This window comes from Pinus tabuliformis, chromosome X, assembly GCF_031772625.1.
Source record: "Pinus tabuliformis cultivar Carrire ecotype Pingquan chromosome X, CPIR1, whole genome shotgun sequence".
NCBI lineage: Eukaryota > Viridiplantae > Streptophyta > Pinopsida > Pinales > Pinaceae > Pinus > Pinus tabuliformis.
Window position 1 is genome coordinate 1,641,354,423 of NC_142308.1, and position 26,189 is coordinate 1,641,380,611.

Sequence of the window (26,189 nt, forward strand, 5' to 3'; positions counted from 1 at the left end):
AAGAGACCTTTGCCCCAGTAGCCAGGTATACATCTATTAGAACCATGATATCTCTTACAGCACAGATGGGGTGGGAGATTTATCAGATGGATGTCAAAATGGAATTTCTAAACGGTGTGATAGAAGAAGAGGTATGCATTGAACAACCAGAGGGTTTTGAGACACATGAGAAGAAGTCTCATGTATGCAGATTGAAGAAATCCTTGTATGGACTGAAACAAGCACCTAGAGCGTGGTATGGGTGAATCAATGGCTACTTGTAGGAAATGGGATTAGTCAAGAGTAACGCGGATCTAAATCTCTATTATCTGGTTGTAGATAATGTGCCTCTAATCTTAGTATTATATGTGGATGATCTCTTCCTGACAAGATCATCCAGGCTCATAGGGGACTGCAAGAAGAATCTAGCCACAGAGTTCGACATGAAGGATTTGGGACGAATGCATTATTTCCTGGGGTTGGAAGTTTGGCAGCAAAAGGGGGAGATCTTCCTTGGGCAAGGGAGATATGCTACAAAAATCCTGAAGAGATTCAGGATGGAGGACTGTAGACCCATGGCTACTCCAATGATAACCAACTGGAAGAAGATTGATGCATCAGAAGACAAAGATGTTGATCCCACCTTATACAGGCAGCTCATAGGGTCCCTGATGTATCTGGTCAATACCAGGCCAGACATTTGCTACACTGTCAACACCAGTGAAACAGGAATCGGCGATTTTGCCGATTAATCGCGATTCCCACTCAGCTCGGCCACGAAACGATCAGAACCGAATCTTCCCGAGTCAAATCGCGTTGACCGAGTTTGACTCGTGGTCAACGCGATTTTGACTCGCGCGTCTGCCGATTATTCCGACTCTGTGTTTTTTTTCCGAGTCCCGCCAAAATTTTTGGGTTTAGGTTTATCGGGTTCTGGTTTTCTGTTTGTGGCGTTTATCACTTTATCGAGTTGTTTCATGATTCATACTCCCGCGTCCATACTCCCGCGTCCAGCGTCCAGACACCGCACAGTCGACACCGCCGCAGAGCCTCGGAGCTGCATTCGACGCTGCATTGTTGAGAATCGATAAATCGTATACCTGCGTGAGCCTTCAGGTAACTCCTCTCTCTATATAATATATATATAATGATGAATCGTGTGCAGCCGCCAGCGTGATCAGGTGATGCTAATCGCATACAGCAGACTCGCAGAGAAGAACAGATACAAAAAACGTAAAAATGATAATGGTTGAAAAGTCATCAGAGTGCAATATTCCCTCAACCTGGTTGTCAAATTGCTGCAGTAACAAGAAACAGTGTAAAGGATCCAAGATGAGTTAGAAAGACTTGAGATTGATTCCAAGTTCGGACGAAGAAGAGGAATCTGTGGAAGATTGCAGGTACCCGTGAACAAGGATGTTCCACTCAAAGAACCAAGGGAGTTTGATCCAGGGGCATCTGCATGTCTTCCTGATTCAATCAAAAATCATCTGGTTGAAGATCATTTGGGATTATTGTTTCATGCATTACAGCTGCACGACTGTATGACCATTCAATAATGGAGGATGCAGTCTTGGAATACAAGTGTTGTGGACAGTAAGGGGATACCAAACCTGCAATCCCTCTAAAAGTGATCGAGATTGTAACAGATCCCTACATATTCGGGCAACCAAAGAAGATGACATAGAAAGTGAGCAGACTTTTGTTGCACCAGCAATGGAATATTAATGGCATAATCATAGCACCTTTACTCCATATCATAAGTCATCCCCACATTGGATCCACTGACAGAAACGTGACTGGAATTTTATTGCAGCCATTGTAAATGGGAGGGTGGGAGGTGGAGTGGGGGGGTGAGTGAGGAATACTGTGTGAATGCTGCCTCCCATTTCCACAAAATTCTGTTATTCTGAATTCAAATGCTGGAATGATGGTATATCGAGAGCCAAAATACTCTCTGTTTTGGTATAAAAGGAAGAATAGTGTGAGTTTGGCAGTCCAGGGGTCTGAGCGTTGGACTGTACACAATGGTCCTGAAGGGCACTTACCTCTTTATCATAGTTCTGAAACAAGTATCATCGCCCTCATTCAACATTTCAAAAGAAACTTGGACCTACTTTAGGATGCGCAACAAAATTTGTCCTTAAACTCAAAGATAATTGTCCATTATCTTGCCCAGAATTATCCTTGCAAACTTCACTAGAGATGTAGCTTCAACTAGTGTTCTTCATTGTAGCTACCATAAGAGTGCCTTCAAGAAAAGTGCCAACAATTTGTGATCTTCAAGGCTGCCACTGCAGTAGAGTCACCGTAGGTCTTGTTTGTACAGGAACTGAATGTTTTTAGAGCTTAGTGAAAATATACTTTCATAGTTTGTTCAAGGATGATAAACAGTAAACACCCTATTTCAAGGTCTGTTGAGTCTAGAGTCTAGACTCTATACTATAAGTATATACTTATACTATATAGAAAGCCTGATCCATTTCCAATTTTCCATCCAGAAACTTTTAAGAACTGAGTTATCCTTTTCTATAGTGCCACTAAAATTCAAGCCATCGCCATTGATCCTCAAGTCACACTGCTGCTGTTATGACTGTTCTCAACCAGCAAAACTTAAAAGGCAGTACTGCACTTTGGCCTTTCAGCATGACATGGCACTTTCTTGGTGTGCTTTTGTGCCAATTTTTAGAGCTCTGTTGTGCTCCATTGAATAAAACCAGGGTTCTGCTGCCTGCATGTTTTCTGGTTTTATTGAAAGGCAACATTTCTATATGTTCACTGACATCTGTCTTCATTTAATTTTTTAAATTTCTAGCATATTTTAAATTTTTGGATCATTTTTAAATTTGATTTTTTGTTGTCTTTCACAGGAGCCACAAATTAAATAGAAGCCAGACTCCAAATCTTAACAGAAGCCACAAATTAAACACAAGTTCAAAGCAACAACAATGCCGAGAGAGCGGGACTTTGCTTGGGCTTATTGTGACAAGATTCCCGGAAAATCCATGCTCCTTTGTAAATTTTGCAAAAAGGAATGTAGTGGAGGCATTTATAGATTCAAGTTCCACCTTGCACAAATACCTGGCCATGATATAGGTCTTTGCGGCAAGGTTGACGACAATGTCAAATACCAAGCAGCCTTGGCCCTTGATATGTTAGAGCAGCATAATGCCAAGAAAGCAAAGCAAAATGCTGAAATAGGAACTGTTGGAGTTGATACTTTTTCTGCCACTAGCCCCATGTCACCTCAATCTGTTGAATCCTCAATGTCGTTCCCAAGTTTTCCACACATGCCTCCAAGGCCAAGTCAAACTCAAAGCCATGCGAGTCCTTCAACTCCTTCCTTCAACACTGGAGGTGGAAACATAAACACCTTTTTTGCTCCCCGCACAAAACCTGGTTCCCAACCTACCTTGGATGGCACTGGTTGGAAAAAAAATATCTATAGTCAGGCAAGGAAGGCCATTGCTAAATTTTGGTATTATTCTGACATACCTTTCCACTGTGCCAGAAGTCCTTATTGGCAAGCTATGATTGATGCAATTGCTGTTGCAGGTCCAGGGTTCAAAGCCCCTACATCAGAGAGCCTTAGGACAGATATGTTGTTAGAGAGTGTTGAAGATGTCATGCTTGTGCTAGCTGAGTTTCGTTCATCATGGGTAGAAACAGGGTGCACCATCATGAGTGATGGATGGACAGATCAGAGGAATGGAACTTTAATAAATTTCCTTGTATCTTGTCCCGCAGGCAAAATGTTTCTCAAATCAGTGGATGCTTCAGACAAGGTTAAGACTGCCCAACTTATCTGTGAAATGATGGAGGAAGTCGTTCAAGAAGTGGGAGAAGAACATGTTGTACAAATTGTCACAGATAATGCAGCGAATTATATGGCTGCTGGTAGACTTTTTGAGATGAGGCACCCCACTATCTTTTGGACCTCTTGTGCTGCCCATTGCATAGATTTAATGCTTGAGGACATTGGTAAGCTTCATTGGATACATGAGGTTGTGGAGAAGGCAAAATCCATAACCAAATACCTATACAACCACACTATTGTCCTAAACACTATGAGAATATACACTAAAGGTAAAGAAATTGTTCGACCTGCAGTGACTAGATTTGCAACAAATTTCATATCTTTGCAATCTGTGGTTGAGCAAAAGATAAATCTGAAGAGGATGTTCTTGGGACCTGAGTGGATGGGATCTAAACATTCCAAGACCCCTGAAGGCATCGAAATTGTTGCACTTGTGTTTAATGATGGCTTCTGGAAAGATGCCGAAGAGATTATTGCTGTGACGGAGTCCCTTGTTAGAGTTCTCAGGTACTTCAAGTCTTTTAACTTTTTCATTTTTTAAATTTCATTTCAAGCTTCTTTTTATTTACAATGTTTCATATTTCTTTAAATTTGAATGCTTGAACTTTCAGGATGGTTGATGGTGACAAACCCGCTATGGGTTACATTTATGAGGCGATGGATCTCGCAAAGGAGGCCATCAAAAGAAGATATGGGGATGATGAGACAAAGTATATGCCTCTTTGGGACATTATAGATGCACGTTGGGATAGGCAATTGCATTCCCCCTTACATGCTGCTAAGTACTTCTTAAACCCACAATATTTTTATGATAAGAGCAAATTTAATGAGGATGGGGAGGTTGGCAGAGGACTTATGACATGCGTGGAAAGGTGCTTCCCTGATCCAGAACAACAAAGTCGTGTCTTTTCCCAACTACAAGATTATAGGGCACCATCTAAATTGTTTGCCTATACCAGTGCTATAAGACAAAGGTCTAAGATGTTGCCAGGTACCCAGCTTGAAGGCTTCATCAATTCATTAAATTTGTTTAAACTTTATTTTGTATGTTAAATGTTTTATTAAATTTTCTTTTCTTTTTAAGTTTTTACTATTTACTAATTTAGTACTTCTAGTCTTCTACTCACAAACCCTTACCACTTGCTAGGTCATTGGTGGCAAAACTTTGGTAGTGATATGCCAGATTTGAAGAGATTTGCCATTCGAATCTTAAACCAAGCATGCAATGCTTCAGGTTGTGAACGCAACTGGAGCATGTTTGAGAAAATACATTCTAAGAAGCGCAACCGATTGACACAAAAACGCTTGAATGACCTTGTATTTGTCCATTACAATCTACGACTTCGCAACAAACAAATACAAGGTGAGATTCGAGAGCTTGAATTTGAAGGTTTCATAATCTAGTTCGTACTTTAAAGTTTAAAGTTCAAACTTCAAACTTCAAACTTCAAAGTGAAATTTTAATTCACATTTCAATGTCTCATGATAATGACAGGTATGGATCATTCACCAATCGACCTTGAAGAGATAGATTTGCAAGCTACAAATGCAGCAGACTGGGTTCAATTAGATGAACCTCCTCTTTTAAGCCTTCATGACTTGGAGAACTTTGAGAGTCAAGCAAGCGAAGGAGTGGAAGGAATCGCTTCTAGTTCTCACTCTTAAGAGTCTTAGACTCTTAGTTGCTGATTTTTTTCTGATTAGTATGCAGTTTTTAACCTTTTTTGTAAACTTTTAGAAGCATATGCTTCTAAGGACTCAAGACTCGGTGCTTTGGATCATGTGTGGACTCATAACATATATGAGATACTTATTTATTCATGATATTTTGGACATCTATTGATATTATGCATTGTTTGGACATGCCTTTACCCAATATTAATGAAAAATGGTTTTTTTAATTCAATATATGAGTATATTTTTATTTAATGAATTCAACGATTTTTTGCCGATTTTTTCCCGATCCAATTAAAACTCTTCGCTCTTTTGCCTCGCTGATTTATTGCCGATTCCGAGTCTGGTAACATTGGTCAACACCCTCAATCAGTTCATGGTGGAGCTGAAGAGGGTGCATTAGGCAGTAGCCAAACATGTTCTCAGGTATTTACAGGGAACATTCGATTATTGGACTCTTGTACGCCAGGGGTAAGGATATCAGATTGAGTGGGTTTACTGATGCAGATTGGGCAAGAAGTTTAATGGATCGGAAAAGTACCTCTGGGTAACTGCTTCAACATTGGATCAGGAATGACCTCCTGGTGCAGTAGGAAACAAAAATTTGTGGCTCTGAGCTCAGCTAAGGCAAAATACATGGCCGCAAGCACAGCTTCGTGCGAGGCCATATGGCTTAGAAAACTGCTTGTGAACCTATTCAGAAGAAAGATGGAGGCGACCAGGATCATGTGTGATAATCAGAGTTGCATCAATCTCTCTGAGAATCCAGTGTTTCATGATTGGTCAAAGCATATTGATATCCGATGTCACTTTGTCAGAGATTGTGTCCAACAAGGAGTTGTACAGTTGAGCTACACTCCTACAGGAGAACAGGTGGCAGACATCCTTACCAAGGCCTTTGGAAGAACCAAGTTTGATTATTTCAGAGAGAAGATGGGGATGATAAAGAATCCATTTCAGTAGCATAAATGGGTATGATGTTGTAGTGCAGTAGCAGTCAGCAGTAGCAAGATGCAACATGATGAGAAGGAGTTTGCAGCAGCGTTGAAAATATCGGTATCGACAAAATATCGGCGAGGGTCCAGAAAACATCTTATCAGCAATATCGACGAAAATATTGGCAAAATATCTGCAAATATCGACAACATAAAAAATGCATAATATATTCATTTGTTTCAAATTTCTAAACATATAAAGCAATAACAACATGAACTAAACACATTGGCACATAAATATGAAGAAAACACTGATATATATGATGTCAAATAGAAATGATACATCAACTTCAAAGGCGATACCAAATCCTATTGATTCCTGATAATTTTCCAATTAAGGACTCAAACAAAATAACAACATATCCTGCTGATCCCTGATAATTGTCCAATCAAGGACTCAAACAAAATAACATCACATATCCTGCTGATCCCTGATAATTGTCCAATCAAGGACTCAAACAAAATAACATCACATATATAAAACTTTAAAAGTATTTCATCATCATGAGTTATAAACTTATATGTAGCAAAAGTTGCAAAACAAATAAAACTAGCCGCTATCTATCTGAGACCATTGGCCTCTCCCTAACAGCTTTCTTTCTGTCTTGTTCAGCACTTGCTTCAAGAGCCTTTTGTATAACCTTCGCACTAGAAACCATACAAGGCATTACATCTGCATCATGTGCAGGGAGTCTAGCCAGATGGTATTTCAATCGTGTAAACCCTCTGACATCTTGGTCCCACACAATTTGCATGATATATATGCCCGATTTGCCCCACCAACAGCGCCCTCATACTCCCAAAATGGGTCCAAGGCTTTTGGCATATTTGACATTTGTAGTGAACTAATTCAAACCTAGGGCACAAAAAAAAAAACAAAAAATTGGCATTAAACCCCCAAACACAAAAAATAATAAGTAATGACCACCTCATTTAAAAAAAATTGCTACATTATTTGCATTTTGCAATGTGAATGAAAATTGGCAATAAGAGGGTGCATAAGAAAATTGAAAAAAAATGAAGCTTGTTGTCCAAATATGGAGAAAACCCTTGCATTGGCTCATGGGCATGAAAATCATAGCAAATGGAAAAAAAAAAAAACAAAGAAACAAAATGTTGGTAGGCAAAGAGGCAAGCAAGCATAACCTTAAATCTATGAAAACATCATTAACATAGGGGTTTTTAAGAACATACCTGTTAATGGAAGAAATGAATTTTGTCTCATTGTTCTTCAATCTTTGATCCACAAAAAAATCTTAGTTGGTGGTGATAATCGTTGTTTGATCCTCAAACCCTCCTTGACAACCACCACAAAACTCTTGCCCTTCCTTCTCCAACACTTGGAAATGGAAATGAAGAAAAAAAAACAATTTTCCCTTTTTCTAGCCGCAACATAACACGCCCGGCAATATTTTCTGTCATCTCACAATATTTTGTCGCGATATCGCCGATATCTCGGAAATATTGCGATATTTTCAGGAGCCAAAATATCGCGATATTTTCTCGGCGATATTTCGGCTCGCTGAAAAAATCACGATATTTCTGATATTATCATCACTGGTTTGCAGTGCAGATGCAGTGTTGGGTAGAAGGACCAGCAATAGCATGGATGCAGAGGGAGTTGCAGTGCAAATGCAGTGTTGGGAAGATGGACCAGCAGCAGCACAGATGCAGAGGGAGTTGCAGTACAGATGTAGCAGTGGCAGTGATAGAGCCATGGGCAGCAGTACAGGATGCAGTAGTGCAGAGGATGTTGGGCAGGGAGGCTTAGCATCAGCACAGGTACCAATGTCATATGATCAGAGTAATGCTCAATGTGGAGTATTACTAGAGCACAGTCCTCGCTAAGAGGGAATGTTGATTTGGGGTAGCATCGGATGTGCTCTAGCCATGAAAATTGGTGGAGAGGCTAAAGCACATGAGATCTCCAAGACCCAGAAATGGTTTGGGCAAATTCTAACCGGTTTGGGAGATATTAAAATAATTAATATTTTTAATGGAGTTCCTAAGTCTAAACTTAGGAAAAATAAAATATTAATGGGTATTAATATAAAACTGTGTTAAAAGGTTCCAAAAGTCATGGATCAAGCCAAATCTAATCTTAGCCGTTGATTAGAGATTTAATCTCGGCCGTTGGAGGACCAACAGGGAAAGTATAAGAAGAGGCTTGAGGGTTGGCTGGAGAACACACTGAGGGAGACCAGTCAGTTGGTTTCACTGATTCTGATTAGGCTGGTGACCCTGATGATCGGAAGTCTACTGCCGGTTATGTCTTCACTCTTGGTTCAGGACCTATTACATGGGCTTGTAAGAAACAGGCTGCCATTTCTCTTTCGTCAGCAGAAGCAGAGTATTGTGGTGCCGTGGAAGCTAGTAAGGAAGCCTTGTGGCTTCGTCAGATCCTATCAGAGTTTGGCTTTGAGCAGCAGCATCCAACCACACTTTGGTGTGATAATCAAAGTGCCATTCAGCTATGCAAAGATCCAGTCCAGCATCAGCGCAGCAAACACATTGAACTACACATGCACTTCATCAGAAAGCTCATTCATGACCATGTTCTTGAAGTGCAATATTGTTCAACAGATGATCAGGTTGCAGACATCTTCACAAAGGCTCTCACAGAGGCGAAGTTCACTAAACTTCGATATATGCTTGGAGTTCAGGAAGTTGTCACTAAGGGGGGATAGGCTCTAGTGCCTCCTTCCTTCTCCTATTGTGTCATATTTGTAAATCCTTCAATCCTATCCCAAGTTGTTCTTAAGGGGGGATGTTAGGATATTCTGACACATAGGAAATAGTTAAGTTCAACTTGGTCTAGTATAGAGTTAGGTAAAGTGTGTTTCTTTACCGTTGTACATTTTGTAACTTACAATCCGACGGTCACAATATGTAGTGATCCGACGGTTCACTCTCTCCTCGGTATTACCGACACTTGATCCGTGGCTTGACACCCGATTGGTCCATGAGTTCTATTTAAAGCGCATGGAGGGTCATTGTTCGGGTAATCCGTGCATGAGAGAAGCTTATGTAAATTTTCATTCTTTGATTAATAAATTGCCTGAAGTGGCCGCGTTGGCTCAGGCCGTGGACTGTTTCCCTCTTTGAGGGTTTTAACCACGTCAAAAATACTGGTGTATTGATCTGTGATCTGGTTGTGAGCGGTGTCCTTTTGGTGTTCTTTCTGAGGAACTTACCCTGTAAATTCCTACAGTGGACAGATTTTCAAAAATGGCACACTTTATTCCATGTTATAAAACTAGTGATGCTTCTCACATTGCTAATTTGTTTTTTAAGGAGGTTGTAAGATTGCATGGGTTGCCTAAGAGTATTGTCTCAAACAGGGATTCCAAATTTGTTGGACATTTCTGGAGGACATTATGGAAGAAGTTGGGAACTAAACTAAGTTTCAACTCTACCTATCATCCACAAACTGATGGACAGACTGAAGTTGTGAACAGGAGTTTGGGCAATCTTTTAAGGAGTCTTACTGCAGAAAAACCAAAGCAATGGGATCAAGTGTTGGCACAAGCTGAATATGCATATAATGACTCACCTAACAAGAGTACAGGACAAAGTCCATTCCATATTGTTTATGGAATGCATCCAAGAGGAGTATCTAAGTTAAGAAACTTGGAAAAAGATGAGATGAGAAGTGCAGAGGGTGAAGATTTTGCTTCAGAAATGCAAGCAATACATGAACAAGTGAAACAGCAACTGCAGGATAGTAACATCAAGTACAAAACCAGAGCAGACATGAGAAGAAGAGAGGTGAACTTTGAAGTTGGAGATCTGGTTTTAGCACACCTCAAAAAGGAGAGGTTTCCAAAGAGGGAGTATAACAAATTGAAGTTCAAGAAAATTGGACCGTGCAAAGTATTGAGGAAATTTTCTGCAAATGCCTATGAGATTGAATTACCCCCTGATGTTGGAATATCACCAATTTTCAATGTTGCTGACCTGTACAAGTATGAAGGTGAAACTGTGAATGATACAGAAAAGGATCAAGAAACCCAAGAGATTGACTGGGTAAAATAGTTACCCACAGCAAAGGAATTGCAGCCAGAAAAAATTCTGGACAAGAAGGTGTTTAAGAAAACAAGGGGACGAGAGTACTTCTATTATTTGGTAAAATGGAAGGATCAGCCAATCGCTGAAGCTGCCTGGGTTACAGAAAACATGCTATAGAAACTGGGCAGTTTTGTAGATGAGCTCATGGACAGGAGACCATGAAGAATTTTGTCCTCAAGAGTCTGATGCAGGAGCATGTGACTTGGAGGGAAAAATATTCAAACTTATTCCAAAAATCCAAAAAAATCTACAGGCAAAGGAGTGGGGTCCTTTAGCCATCAATTTCCATGCTTTTTTAGTTTAGGATAGGGATAGAACCTAGGGATAAGATCATGTTGTGATAATTGTTGCATGGATACGCTGTAATGGAGGTTCTCGAGGGGGATGTCTCGCAGAACTGTTACTCATAATAACTAAGTTTCTGTTTTAGGAATTGGTTGCTAAAATGAACCAGTAGATATGTAATTGGCATGCTTTTGTAAAGGGATAAGGACCGAGTGGGCTTTATCTATTATTTTTTAAAGGAAATAACGAGACTTCTCTGTGTGGGTTGACCCGGAGACATTGTGATCTTCGAAAAACTCTCTCTGTGCATTTGAATTTATGGTTCTCTGTTAACTGGTAATTGTATGTGTATTTGGTTGCGGTTCTTTTCTTCTGAACCTTGTTAATGGTGATTCGGCCCTATTTTCTTATTAATACTTGCTTTAAGCTTATTGGTGTGGTTTTCCCTTATATCGGCACGCCTGTTCCTCTTACATGCATGGTTGAGTTCCGCGGCGGAAACTCTGTTTTACACAGGAAACCCGTGAAAAGACTTAGCCTGAACGAAGTTTTGGACCTGAGATCTTATTAAATCTGGCTCATACCCGTATCGGGTCCGAACCATTATCGCATCGCAGAACCACAAGGGAGCGGGAAGGACCTTTGGAACCGCCGAAGTCCGAAACTCCAATAGCTCGGACCCGAAATACTATAGAGCAGGGTGAATAAGTTGTCGGGTCCGCGAGGCTTATCGCATCGCAAGATCGAAGCGGAAAGAGCCTAGCGTTTGGACTTTTGGAATCGCCGATAGCGAATTCCGATAACACTACGTGTTATCGCATCGGGGAAAAGAACATCGAAAGGCCAATAGTGGAACCACCGATAGTGTTATATGCGTATAACGCATTTCTTTAAAATCTTGTGCCGATAGTGTTATTCTGTTCCTTTGGAACAAAAGCCCGCCGACTGTGTATTTTGCGTTTAAAACGCATTTTCCTTGTTTTAAAGCAACGATAGTCTATTTTTATAATTCCTATGGGATTATAGTCCCGGTAGAGGAAAACAAGCCTATGGTATGATTTGCGTCCAATAACGAGGGTTGAGGGTGATAAAAAGGGAACCTCATGAAGCAATCAATCTAACAATAGATGACTGATACACCAATTGAAGCAGAAGGAGAAATTCAGCCAGAGTTAGAAGAAATTATATCAAGTTTCGGTCGTTTGTCCATATTGCCTGCACCCAAGCCACCATTTTCCCTAAGTTTAGACTTAGGGACTCCATAAAAAATATTAATTATTTTAATATTTTTCAAACTGTTTAGAATCTGCCCAAACCCTTTCTGGGTATTGGAGATCTCATGTGCCCCAACCTCTCCACCAAATTTCGTGGCTAAAGCACATCCGATGCTACCCCAAATCAACATGTATCCTACTACTTTTGATGACAACACCATTGTAAGTCCAAAGAGATGCAAGTCAAAAGCCTTGTAGGCACATGATGACTATGTATTATGGTATCCTCAACCTACTATGGTTGGCCATACCCAATCCTTTTAGTCCCCACTCTCAAGTCCTTTCATCCTAGATAGGATTGGGAAGCTTGGGATGGATCTACTTGGACACATGGTTTAGAGGAACCATTCTTTGTAGGGATGAGCGCACTATACAGGTCCAATCCAACCCATGCCTGGAATGCACCTATGTCTTTTCCACATGGTCATATGTCATAGAGTCTGTGTGCATCTTTTTGGTAGTGCTACAGTATACTTTAGTTTTCCACATGGCAATCTCACAGTTCATAGACTTCCATAATTTATGTGGAATCGCATGTATCCCAGTGCACAGGGCTCCCATGACCAACATTCAATAGTGGTTCAAAATGGCCAACATGAAGCCTACTTGACATGCCACAATGAATTTTGGCAAAAAGAGGATATTTGAAGCAAAATTCAGCTCTAGATGGGTAAAAAGGCGGAAAGATCCAATGTTTAAGCAAGGTTGGTCAAAGGGTCAAAGTACACATTATAATTAAAGCATTGGCCAAAGAAAGGTACAGTTTGGCTTATCCAAGCCTAATGCTCAGTTCCATAAGTGAAACACTCAACACTTAAAGCAAAGAATGTAGCTGCTCAAAGGCCAAGTTAGCCATACGAGGGTCAAGAGATAGCCATTTGAGTTGTAAAGGCATCCAACCCATAAACATTGAGGTTCTTTTGTGGATCGACCCACCAAAAAGCAAGCCATGAGATATAAAACAGTCATACGACAATTAAAAGTTCACACGTAAACAATGCTAGTGATGGGATAAATAAAGGCAACGTTCGGCCATAAAGTGAACATTGGGATCAAAGGATTCCTCTTCAACCCAGCCGCTGGTATTTCTAAGCCCATGTGAGCTTCCACTAGAGCCATAACATATTTGTTGATGGCTGAATCTGCTCCAACCACGCGTGGGAGCCTACCAATCAAGCCATTGGGTTTTTTGGGACAAAGAAAGGTCCATTCACTGCAATAGCATGCACACGCTCCACTGCCAAGCCAAACAACTCAATCTTTAGATAACCATGGGTATTCTTCTCCAAGCATGGGAAAATAAAGTCAACATTAGTGAGCAGTACTTCTTCAAGTATGAGACAATTAGGCCTGTGCAAAAGTACCTGCCCTAGCTACAAACATCAACAAAAAATACTCAAACAGAACTCATAAATCTCGTAGTGGGATTGGTGAAACAACATATGAAAACCTGTAGTATGATTTTTCTGGATAATCTTGTTAAGACTATGAACCCTTTTCCAAACGCAAAAATGGGATTCGAGGATCTATTCTTATTGACGTTTTTCAGCTTACTAAAGTTCTCATATATTGGACCTTTTGACATTCTTGGCAGTTTACAGTGCAACTAAAATAAGTATTTTCAACTAGCTACATGTGAAGACAAAGGTCTCTTCTTATTATTACCGGAATAATCTTTGTTCAAAACAGGAAACAGTTATGTCAAACCTGATTTATTGTTTGATTTGCTCCTGTATCGTGTAGTTCTGGAGGGCGATCTGCTGTGAGCAACAATATTGGAATACAGTCCTGGCTTGCCTCTACCACCTACAGATCACCATAATGCAAATGAAATTAACATAAGAAACACTCAGTGGCCTTGTGATGATGAGCATTTTCTATGAGAAAAAAAGCCATAGCTAAGCATCAAATTTAATTCTATTTTGCATGAACGAAACAAAAGATACGAGTTAGGCTTCAGCCATAATTGCTTGAACTAGATAAAGAGAGGTAGTTGTGACTTAAATTAAAACAGGAAAAATATGTTACAGCCCATGTTACTATCCATAGAATAACAATCACAAATGCCCAAAATAATTACCGTGGCAATTGATGTTAACTACTGAGGGGCTGACTACAAAGAATAGACCCCATCAATTCGAAAATGCAACCCTCACATAGACACAGTCAAAAGTTGGCTATTACATCAATAGAAAAGAATCTCCTTATGGGGGGCTGATACACGACGATTATTATTTTTATAACAGGGGCCACTAGGGACTTAACTATGTTAGTCGTGTGTCAGAGAGAAGGCTATATGTGCACTATCAATTGGCTCATTTTATCATTCTACTCTCTGTTGATTTGGGGTAGCATCGGATGTGCTCTAGCCATAAAAATTGGTGGAGAGGCTAAAACACATGAGATCTCCAAGACCCAGAAATGGTTTGGGCAGATTCTAACTGGTTTGGGAAATATTAAAATAATTAATAATTTTAATGGAGTTCCTAAGTCTAAACTTGGGAAAAATAAAATATTAATGGGTACTAATATAAAACTGGGTTAGAAGGTTCCAAAAGTCATGGATCAAGCCAAATCTAATCTTAGCCGTTGATTAGAGATTTAATCTCGGCCGTTGAAGGACCAACAGTAAAAGTATAAGAAGAGGCTTGAGGGTCAATTGGAGAACACACTGAAGGAGACCACTCAGTTCGATTTCTGAAGCGGGGATAGCTGAGAAATTCAAACTAGTGGTCTGGAGAGCAGCAGGAAGCAACAAGTACGGAACAGAGAGTCAAGATCAGCACCAGAAGACCAACACAAAGGCAGAAGAGGTAGACGCAACAGAGCCTCTCAGGCAGACGCAAAGGCAGCAGGAGACTGCGCAGTCACTAGAGGGCCTGTGTGGGTGACGCAGAGAGGCCCAGGGTTGGCGCAGACAAACAGGGGTTGACGCAGAGTGTCTAGGAGCTACGCAGAGGTCAGCCAGGCTGACGCTAGGACTAGGAGAAGTGCTGGAGTATTTTTATCTCTGTTGGGTAAGCCAATTTGGCACCCTGTTGTATGAAAGAATTGTTGAATAATAAAATCCTCCCTTGTTGCACCGGTTTTCCAACATTGGGTTTTTTTGGGGACTGTTGTCCAAAATAACTGTCAATGTGTTGATTCTTGTGCATGTGTTTGTTTCTGAATTATGGTGTGATATCTGCACCCGAATTTATTTTAATGTTTATTGAAGGAATTTCATAAATAACTTATTGGAAATAAGTAGGCAAAGTAAATAAGATGTTGCAGTGATAGAATTTTCACACTCTCGTCATTCAACATGATCAAACAATGTGGTATCACAACAATCTAGAAAGAAAATATTTCAGTGGCCCCTTTACTGATTAAGGACACTGCATTGACCACTGGCAACCCAGAACCCACACTACATCCTTGTTTTCACATATCCATATCCTATCTGTCCACATTTCAAGGATTTTGCAAAAGGATCTGTTTCCTATTGTAGGAAATGGATCCATATTGCAACACTGCTGCCAGAATTAGTATCTGTAGCAGGGAATCCCTTCTGCAGTTATGATCTCGTGTGTACACCTGAGTAGAGACCAATGTCAAGTAATTGCCCAAAATCTAGGGCACTGTAGGTATGGATAACAAACTTTTGAAAGGCCTTATTCTATGCTTCTATTAGCTAGAAAGATGTTTCTGCACCATTCCCTTCACATTGTTAGTTTTTGGATATTGTGGTAGCATCGGACAGGTGTTCTAGTCTCTAAGGTATCAGAGAGACTAAGGAACATGAGATCTCCAATACCCAGAAATGGTTTTGTGACATATGAATCCAAAACACCTTAATTAAATAAATTGACCAGATAGTTAAAATTTCTTAAGTTTAACTTAGGAAAACTAGTTAATTAAAGTGTATTAATTAAGGAAATCGATTTTTGCTCTAGAGACTTCTCAAAAGTAATTTGACGAAGTCTAAGATGATCTGAGCCAATGATTACAATTAGATCTTGGTCGTTGGTCCTCCAGCGAGAGAGTTATAAGAGCAAATCGAAGGGGCTTGGAGACAACACATCAAAGGAGCAAGAGAGCAGGACAGTGTGAATTTCCCAATGCGTGGTATTCAACGAGGGAAGAGTTTGTGCCAGCAGAGCATCAGTGAGAGGGTTCAGCAGAAATTGGAGAGAGATTTCTAGGGGAGGTTTACACAGATTTCCAGAGTCAGAGGGAAGGTCGATTTCTTCTGCAGGAATGTCATACCAGTGGGTGTGAGTTCTCCAGTGCACATATCTGGACAACAGATCATATTTCTAGTTGTTGGGATCAATTTCGGAGGGGGCAGAGCGAGTTGTCTAGTGCGAGTGCAGGATCACCAAAAGGGTGTAGGATTAACAGTTCCTAACTAGTGCATATTTCTTGCAGCAACATTTTTTGTGCACATTTACTGGAGGAGGCCAAATTTGATTTTGCAAGGGAAACAAAGGGTTTCCAGGTCAATCTGCCAGTTGGAGTGGTGGAGTAAATTTTCCGAAGCTTGGCCAATGTTTGGCAAGAAAATTTATGTACTCTCTAATTTGCTGAAGATAATAAAATATAAACCCTCATCTGCTGCAACGGTTTTCCCTTCAAGGTTTTCCTGGGGACATTAGTCCAAAAAAAATGATGTCATTTTATGTGTGTGCATCTATTTCTCAGTTACTAATTTATTTTCCGCAACGTTCATTTAATTGTGAAGATTGTAGTAGTGTGCTATTCGTTATTTGCCGTTAATTGATTAATAGAAGACAAATAAACTACAACGGCTAGAAGAATAGTTTCCAATTTATTGCAATCATGGATTTTTCACATGGTATCAGAGTGTGTTGATCAGATCTTACGCTTAGGAGCGACAAGAAGTAGATTGTGCAGTTTCAGAGGAAGAGCTAAAGCACCAACTTCTAGATCTGTGCAAACCTACCTAATATGTGAATAGCAAGGGAGCAGAAAATCGATTTCCAGATCTAGAAGAAGAAAAAGTTCGAATTTGTTTCAGATCTATGACGACAGGTAGTGGTATTGCATAGAAATAATTCCAGTGAGAAGATCAGTCAGTTCTTAGAGTAGTTATGGGCGCAGAAATTTGCAACAAGGGTTTATAGTTGCAGATCTGCGCTAGGAAGGAAGAGGAAAGCACGCGAGGGATTTCCAACAATTAATCATAGGGTTTCCAGTCTTTCCAGTTAAGGCAAAGGAGATTGAAATTCCACAGCAGGAGACCAAACTTTACAGTGCGAATTAGCCTATCTAGCAGTGCGAGTTGCTGAAAGAGAGTTTGCTCAGTTGAGGGGTAGGGATAACAAATTCTGGAGAGAGATTCTCAGCCAGAGATACATCAACAAAGAGAGGCGGTGAGTGATCTATTGATTTGAGGTAGCATCGGATGTGCTCTAGCCATGAAAATTGGTGTAGAGGCTAAAGCACATGAGATCTCCAACGCGCAGAAATGGTTTGGGGAAATTCCACCCGGTTAGAGAGATATTAAAATAATTAATATTTTTAATGGGTTCCTAAGTCTAAACTCGGCAAAATAAAAATATTAATGGGTATTAATATAAAATTGGGTGAGAATGTTCTAAAAGACATGGATCAAGCCAAATCTAAACTTAGCCATTGATTAGAGATTTAATCTCGACCATTGAAGACTCAACAAAAAAAAAGTATAAGAGGAGGCTTGAGGGTCAGTTGGAGATACACCAACAGAGATCAAGAGTTCAATTTTCTGGAGCGGGATTTGCTGAGAGAAATCGAACAAGTGATCAGAGTTGCAGTGAGGGGCAGTGAGTGCATAGCAGAGAGGTAGAGACAATGCCTAAGGATCAGCGTTGAGGCAGAGAAGGCTACGTAGAGCTAGCAGAAGCCACACAGAGGGCCAGAGTGACTGCGTAGAGGCTAGCAGGGCCTGTGTGGGTGACGCAGAGGACCAGAGAGCCAGCGTAGAGCAGCAGAAGGCTGATGGAAGTTGCTTCAGAGTGACGCAAAGGCCAGGAGGGCTGACGCAGAGCCGCAGAGAAGCGTTGGAAAGATTTTCGTGAAGCAGACTTGCTGAATATCTGCTTCCGAGAAGAGGTATTACTATCGTGTGGAAATCTCTGTTGGGTGAGCCAGTTTGGCACCCTAGTTGTACTCAAGAAAGTTGGTTAATAATAAAACCCTCAAAACCGCTGCACCAATTTTCCCAAGTTTGGTTTTTCTGGGGACGATTGTCCAAAAATAATGGTGTCCCTTGTGTGTTTGTCTCAATTATTTTAGTTGTTGATCTGTATATGAGTTAAGGTTGCATCTACGTTTATTTTCAGTATTTATATTTATAAATAACTTGTTAATATAATAAACAAGTAGGAGAATTTAAACCAGAAGATGTAGTAGGGATTTCTAATCTGTCACATTTAGAAATCTCAACATGGTATCAAAGCATTGCAGATCACAGGAGAACTGAAGGCACCAGTTGAAATCATAAAATTTGCAGCAGAAACAGTTGTCCCGAGAGACAGAAGTTGTTCCTAAGCAGAAAGCATCGGAGGAGTGACGCAGAGGGTTTGCGTCATCATTTCGAACCAGAGAAAGGGTCAGCGCAGAGGCAGAGGAAGGCAGAAGAGGCTCACGAAGAGCCACATCATTCTACTCAGTCAGGTAGGCTTGACGTAGTTGGCCAGAAGAGCGATTCAACCTTGCCAGGATTGCGCAGAGCTAAGTGGCTCAGTTTCTTCAGTTGTTGGGGCCTAGGGAGCTGTGAGCAGATTATGGATTATGAAGTTGGTGGGGTGTTGTTGTCGAAGAAAAATAGTATCTAACGGGACAGAACCAAGGTAGAGGGAGTCGCTACCTAGGCGGATTTCTAGCGAAGAAATCCAGATTAGTGTTGCAAGAGCAAAGGGGATCGAAGAGGAGCGGTTCAACAGTTGCCAGGAGGCTTTCCAAGAGGGAAATAGAGACTTAGAGGGAGTCTAAGAGAGAACTTCCAGGAGGGAATTCGAGACTCAAAGGGAGTCGAGGAGAAGAGCGAAGATGGCAATGAACGAACTGAGGGATCAGGACAGGTTGGACGGGTCATCCAACTTTGTCATCTGGAAGGCCAGGATCCTATCTGTTCTGGATAGACATCGCATCAAGGGCTTCGCCTTGAGAACTGTGGCTATCCCAGTCGACCCAGCTGATAACGAAAGGTATGAGGATGCAATGGCCAAGGAAATGTGCATAATCCTTGATGGGGTCAAGGATCATGTAGTTCGGCATATTACCGAAAAGAACACAGCAAAGGAGATGTGGGATACCTTGAAGACATTATATCAAGCCACTTTCGTGCAGAGGAAGATGCTACTGGAGAATCAGCTGGTGGTATCAGATGCAAAAGGGGTAGCAGATAGATCTATAACTCAGCAGGTTGCAGGAGATTCGGGAACAACTTACTTCCATAGGGGCCACGCCATATCAGGAGTTCGTGGTGAGGACCACCCTGAATGCAGTCTACAAGGAGTGGGAGACATTTGTCCAAATCATTTTGGGCAGAGCTAATCTTCCAGGATGGGAAGAGATGTGGGCAGCTCTTCGCCAAGAAGAGATCAGATGGCTGACCAGGGCAGGGAGTAGCAGCAAAGGAGGTCGAACCAAGAAAGAGGAGGAGGATGCAGCTCTAGCATCTGCGGGACAGCAGGGGAAGAGGAAGAAGAAGGACATCTCCAAGATAAAGTGCTTCCATTGTGGGGAGTTGGGTCATTATGCAACCCAGTGTCCCGGGAAGAAGAATAAGGGAGAGGCTTCTGACTCCAAGGCAACTCCAGCTAAGGCGGAGAAAGAAGTCGAGACGGATGATGACTGTGCCATGAGTGCTCATGCACCTCTAGAGAAGAGGTGGGGAGACATCGAGCTGTAGTCAAGAGGACTACAGAAGATGTGGGGCAGGATCCTTGAGGTACCCAAACTCTTGGATCATATCCGACTACGAGAGCCCCGAGTGACAGTAGCAGGATGACGGATGTCGGTAGAAGCAAGATGTGAATGGAGCGGTAGAACAGTGCTAGAGTGCAGAGGTGTGTAGCAGCGCAGTGGAGGTTGCAGCAATGAGAGAGTCACAGAGGTGGTTGTAGCAGTGCAGAAAGGCACAATGGAGGTTGCAGCAATGCAAGAGGCATAGAGTTGTTGCAACAACACAGAGGCGATAGAGGGAGCACAGGATAGCAGCAAAGGGAGCTTCAGCATCAGGAGGGCTTCTAGCCTGACAAGGATGTCAGTAGTTGTGTAGATTAGTTACTTACTTCTCAGTAACTGAGTTGCAGTGCAGCAGTAGCAGTGGCAGTGCTATGGACAGCACGATGCAGCATGATGGGAGAGAGTTGCAGTGCAGATGCAGTGTTGGGAAGAAGGACCAGCAGCAGCACGGATACAGAGGAAGCTACAGTACAGATGTGGCAATGGCAGTGGTAGAACCATGGGCAGCAATACAAGAGGAAACAGTGCAGACGATGTTGGGCAGCAGACCAAGCATCAGCACAGGTATCGGTGTCAGATGATCAAGGTAATGTGGTGGAGCATTACTAGAGCACATTCCTTGATAAGAGGGAGTGTTGATTTGGGGTAGCATCGGATGTGCTCTAGCCATGAAAATTGGTGTAGAGGCTAAAGCACATGAGATCTCCAAGACCCAGAAATGGTTTGGGGAAATTCTATATGATTAGAGAGATATTAAAATAATTAATATTTTTAATGGGTTCCTAACTCTAAACTTTGGAAAATAAAAATATTAATGGGTATTAATATAAAACTAGGTGAGAATGTTCTAAAAGACATGGATCAAGCCAAATCTAATCTTATCCATTGATTAGAGATTTAATCTTGGTCATTGAAGACTCAACAGAAAAAGTATAAGAGGAGGCTTGAGGGTCAGTTGGAGATACACCAAGAGAGATCAAGAGTTCGATTTTCTGGAGCAGGGTTTGCTGAGAGAAATCAAACAAGTGACCAGAGTTGCAGCGAGGGGCAGTGAGTGCATAGCAGAGAGGCAAAGATAGTGCCGAAGGATCAGCGCTGAGGCAGAGGAGGCTACGCAGAGCCAGCAGGAGCCACGCAAAGGGCCAGAGTGACTACGCAGAGGCTATCAGGACCTGCGTGGGTGACGCAAAGGGCCAGAGAGCCAGCGCAAAGTAGCAGAAGGCTGACGCAAGGGGCTTCAGAGTGACGCAGAGACCAGGAGGGCTAACGCAGAGCCCCAGAGAAGCATTGGAAAGATTTTAGTGGAGCAAAGTCACTGAATATCTGCTTCCAAGAAGAGGTCTTACTGTCGTGTGGAAATATCTGTTGGGTGAGCCTAGTTGTACTCAAGAAAGCTACTTAATAATAAAACCCTCAGAACTACTGCACAGTTTTCCCAAGTTGGGTTGTAGGAATTTACAGGGTAAGTTCCTCAGACAGAACACCAAAGGACACCGCTCACAAACAGATCACAGATCAATACACCAGTATTCTTGATGTGGTTAAAACCCTCAAAGAGGGAAACAGTCCACGGCCTGAACCAACGCGGCCACTTCAGGCAATTTATTAATAAAAGAATGAAAATTTACATAAGCTTCTCTCATGAACGGTTACCCTACAAATCACCGTCCATGCTCTTTAAATAGAGATCATGGACCAATCGGGTGTTAAGCCACGGATCAAGTGTTAGTAATACCGAGGAGAGAATGAACCATCGGATCACTACATATCGTGAATGTCGGATTGTAAGTTACAAAAGTACATAGTAAAGAAACACACTTTACCTAACTCTACACTAGACCAAGTTATACTTAACTATTCCCTGTGTCGGAATATCCAAACAGGGTTTTCCCAGGGATGATTGTCCAAAAAATAACAGTGTCCCTTGTGTGTTTGTCTCAGTTATTTCAGTTGCCGATCTATACATGAGTTAAGGCTGCATCTGTGTTTATTTTCAGTATTTATATTTATAAATAACTTGTTAATGTAATTAACAAGTAAGAGAATTTAAACCAAAAGATGCAATAAGGATTTCTAATGTGTCACATTTAGAAATTTCAACGCCCCCTCTGCCTCTCACTGCGTCAGCTCCTGCATGAGGAATGCGCAGTCCCAGCGTTAAACTGTCTCTGCGACTTGTCCTCTACGTCACAGCATCTGCGTTGTCCTCCCTCTGCTCTGCGTCTTCTACTCCTGCACCCCCGACTGATGTTGATTACCCTCACTCTCTTTTCCACCTGCAACTCTCCCTCTGATTCGATTTTCTCTTGCTGAACTTCGACTAGTGAAAAAATTGATCTTACTCAGGTAACTGAGTATCTACCTCTGGTGTGTTCTCCAAGTGCCCATTAAGCCTTCTCTTATAACCCTCTCGTTGATCAATCAACGGCCCAAATTAGATCCTAATCAATGGCTAGGATCATCTTGACTTGATCTCTGCCTTCTTCTAGAAGTTCTGCCCACAGTTTAGATTAATACCCATTAATTATTTTAATTTCCTAAGTTTAGACTTAGGGACCCATTAAAAATAATTAATTATTTTAATAAAACTGTCTCCAAGTGAAATTTCCCAAAACGATTTCTGGGTATTGGAGAATGCATGTGTCCAAGCTTGCCTGCAAAATTTGAGACTTAGAGAACATCTGATGCTACCAGAAATCAACATAGACAACTCACCTAGAGGCAGATCAAGGGCTATACGAATTTCCAAAAGCCAAATCTACGCATTCCAATAGGAGAGTGAGCAAGAGAAGAAGCCAGATCCAGTTGCCGGAAAGAGAAAAGGGAGTTCCAATTTATTGACCTTCAACATATTTGAGTTTTGCAAAAATGGCCATAACAGGTCTCAAGGATCAAAACAGACTTGATAGAACCTCTAACTTTGGCATCTGGAAAGCCCAAATGCAATTCATATTGGATGAGCATGCCTTGAAGGAGTTTGTAACAAATGTCATGCCAGAACCAACAAATCCACAATAGCTGGCAACCTTCAAGAAGGAGATGGCCAAAGCCAAGAGGATGGTCCTAGACAAGGTTCGAGATCATATTGTCCTACTATTGCTGAGAAAAACACGGCAAAGTACATGTGGGATGTCGTCATAAAATTGTATGAGAATCCATCAAAGAATCGTAAAATGATTCTCAAGGAGAAGTTGAGGACCACCAAGATGCAGAAGGGAGAAGTCGTTACATCTTATCTTACTAGAATTCAGACAGTCAAAGATGAACTTGCGGTAGTGGGAGAGAAACCTTAAGATAGTGAGCTAGTGCGGACAGCTCTCAACAGTTTCACCAAGGAGTGGCATATTTTTGTCCAAGTTATTTATGGGCGAGATATGCTACCTGGATGGGATCGTCTATGGAGTGACTTCACTCAGGAGGAGCTAAGGCTCAGTCTTGCAGCAGGTACTATCAACAGCAGCAGCAAGGGACCAAAGGAGGAGGAGGATGAGGAGAACGTAGCCCTTGCAAGTAAGGGAAAGGAAAAGAATGGTCCCTCTTAGGGACAAGGCCCAATGGGAGGAGAGAAGAAGAAGAAAGACCTATCAAAGATCAAGTGCTTTGGGTGTGGTGAATTTGGCCACTACGTCTCCCAGTGCCCTCAAGGAAGAAGGACAAGAAGCAGGAGCAGATAGCAACTTTGGCAGAGATTGATGAGTTAACCGCCAGATTCGAGGAGTTTGCACTGATAGCTGTAATATCTCTAAGTGGAGGAGCGACTTGATACCTTAGCGTGTCAAATTAGGCAAGGTCCAGTGCAGATGCAACATGGAGATCAGTTGGATAAAATCCAATTGTTGCAACAGGACCATCACCCTTTGGCATCTGGAAGGCCCAAATGCAATTCCTACTGGATGAGCATGGCTTGAAGGAGTTTGGGACAAATGTCATGCTAGAACCAACAGATCCACAACAGCTAGAAGCCTTCAAGAAGGAGATGGCCAAAGCCAAGAGGTTGGTTCGTTACACCAAAACCCGCAGGTGTTAGTAAACGGACGTATCGCCAAAGTTAACAGATCCACGGGAGGCGATTAATCCATGTCGCAAAACACACAGGGAGCACTGAATTATCCAATGCCTAACAATCTCCCCCCCAGCGCAAGCCGGGTGTGATTCGAACTCGAGACCTTTGGCTCGTATACCACTTGTTGGAATCACGATTGTTGTTACACCAAAACCCGCAGGTGTTAGTAAACGGACGTATCGCCAAAGTTAATAGATCCACGAGTGGCGGTTAAGCCATGTCACAAAACACACAGGGAACGCTGGATTATCCAATGCCCAACAAATATCTGAAATATGTAAATATCCATAATAGGATAAATGATATATTTATATAAGAATGTTTAATGTACAAGAGATATGATATGATATGTTCTAGTTACAAATGAGGGCCTTGCTTATATACTAGGCAAGGTGCCCCTTCACGAATAGTTATGTCCTTTGGGACATGTCACTTCAATATGATAATTATTTATAATTATTAATTATATAGTATGTTCATAACAGGGAATCTTTACCACTCTCTGTACATATGTTTTACTGCATAATGTAAGACATCATTTCAAAAAAAAAGATAGAAAATCAGTTACATGAAATGCGATAAAGAAAATACATTGGTGGTTTCCAAGAAAAATTAAATCGAGAACAAAGCCAACATTTCCAAGAAAGCAGCATTTGCGCTAAGATGGTTGTTATCATTTTACACCATTTGCAACCTTGGTTTAAGCAATTTGAACAGAAAAAGGGAAAAAAAAAGAAATGAATTTGTTTTAATGTTCAAAAAGGACTGGGAATGACTAAAGTAACTGAAACTCATAAAAAACATTATTCAAATTATAGTCAAATTCTGCACTCAAGGCATCTCCAAAATTTGGCTACACAGATGCCAGCAGATAGAATAAAGTAAAATGGAACTTTACAAATAAAATGAAATCAATGCCAATAGTAGCTCAAGAGCTGCAAAAGGAAAATACAAGAGTGATGGTTATGACTTACAAATAGATTAAAATTCATTGCAAACTACTATTGATAAACATTTAAATTTACACAAAAGCAGGAAAAATTATCTCATCTAATGGTGTCCTGAAAATCTGAATATTCCACTGCAACAGGAAAAATATTTACAAATGAACGAAACTTCCCAAGGAAACAGTATGGTATGAATTTAAAATAGACCATTCTAATTTGCAATAGCTACAAGCAATAATCAAAATTCAAACATTTCACTAAAACATGTTTCAGCAGTTAAATGAAACCTCAAATCCTTACAGCAGGAAGGAGATTTGAGAGAGCCGTTCCAGATGATGTTATGACTGCTGCCGGTTTATATGATCCCTTTCCATATCCCAATGCATGAAAGGCAAGAGAACGCTCATCGATACATGAGATACATGAGACATGACGATTTTGTGCAGCTGCCACAGCAAACGGAGATGATCTTGATCCTGGTGCTATGCAAAAGTACTGGAACAGGAAAATGCATTAGAGAATACAAATAAAAAAAGGGGAAAAGGTAAAAGAAAAAGATTAACCTGTAGACAAATTTAAGTTGTTACTTACTGTTATACCCAGTCGACAGCACTCCTCTACTATGAGAAATGCCCATACAGCATTGATGTTGGGAAATATTTCCAAGTGCTTATATGGCTCGAGCAATGACTCATACTGAACACAAATCAATGCAAATTTGGTGAATAGCTCCACTTTAATTCTATAGGCTTGCAGTGGAAAATTCAGCACTCAAATTCTGTTAGGACTATAACTAGATTATCATTCTGTTTAGAAAAAAAAGTTACATTGACACAGATCTATAGACAAAATGTGATCAACTACCAAATAATATGCTTGCAATGGAAAATTCAGTACTCAAATTCTACTAGGAATATAACTAGCAATCATCGTGTTCAGATAAAAAAGGCTACATTGACACCCATCTATAGACAAAGTGCGTTCATCGTATCTGCGTCCGCCGGGACAACTACCACATTATCAACATACGCCTTGAGGACATGCTCATCTAGAAGGAAAGTCATTCTAGCCTTCCAGATGGCATAGTTGGAAGCCCGTCCAACCTGTCATGATCCCTCAAGCCACTGGTTGCCA

The 26,189-nt window shown here is 41.2% G+C and overlaps 1 protein-coding gene across 5 annotated transcripts in view; it reads right to left on the reverse strand.

The window, feature by feature from the left end:
• The window catches only part of PHYLLO (2-oxoglutarate decarboxylase/hydro-lyase/magnesium ion-binding protein), a 439,001-nt gene that overhangs the window by 279,301 nt on the left and 133,511 nt on the right, over positions 1-26,189 (reverse strand). For 4 of the 5 annotated variants that reach the window (XM_089447470.1, XM_089447471.1, XM_089447472.1 and 1 more), the window contains 3 exons: positions 25,647-25,751; positions 25,356-25,550; positions 13,800-13,898 (listed from right to left, as the gene is read on the reverse strand). In XM_089447470.1, coding sequence (XP_089303596.1) covers positions 13,800-13,898; positions 25,356-25,550; positions 25,647-25,751 — 399 coding nt within the window. The remainder of the gene's footprint in view (positions 1-13,799; positions 13,899-25,355; positions 25,551-25,646; positions 25,752-26,189) is intronic. The other variant, XM_089447473.1, reaches the window with a different exon arrangement.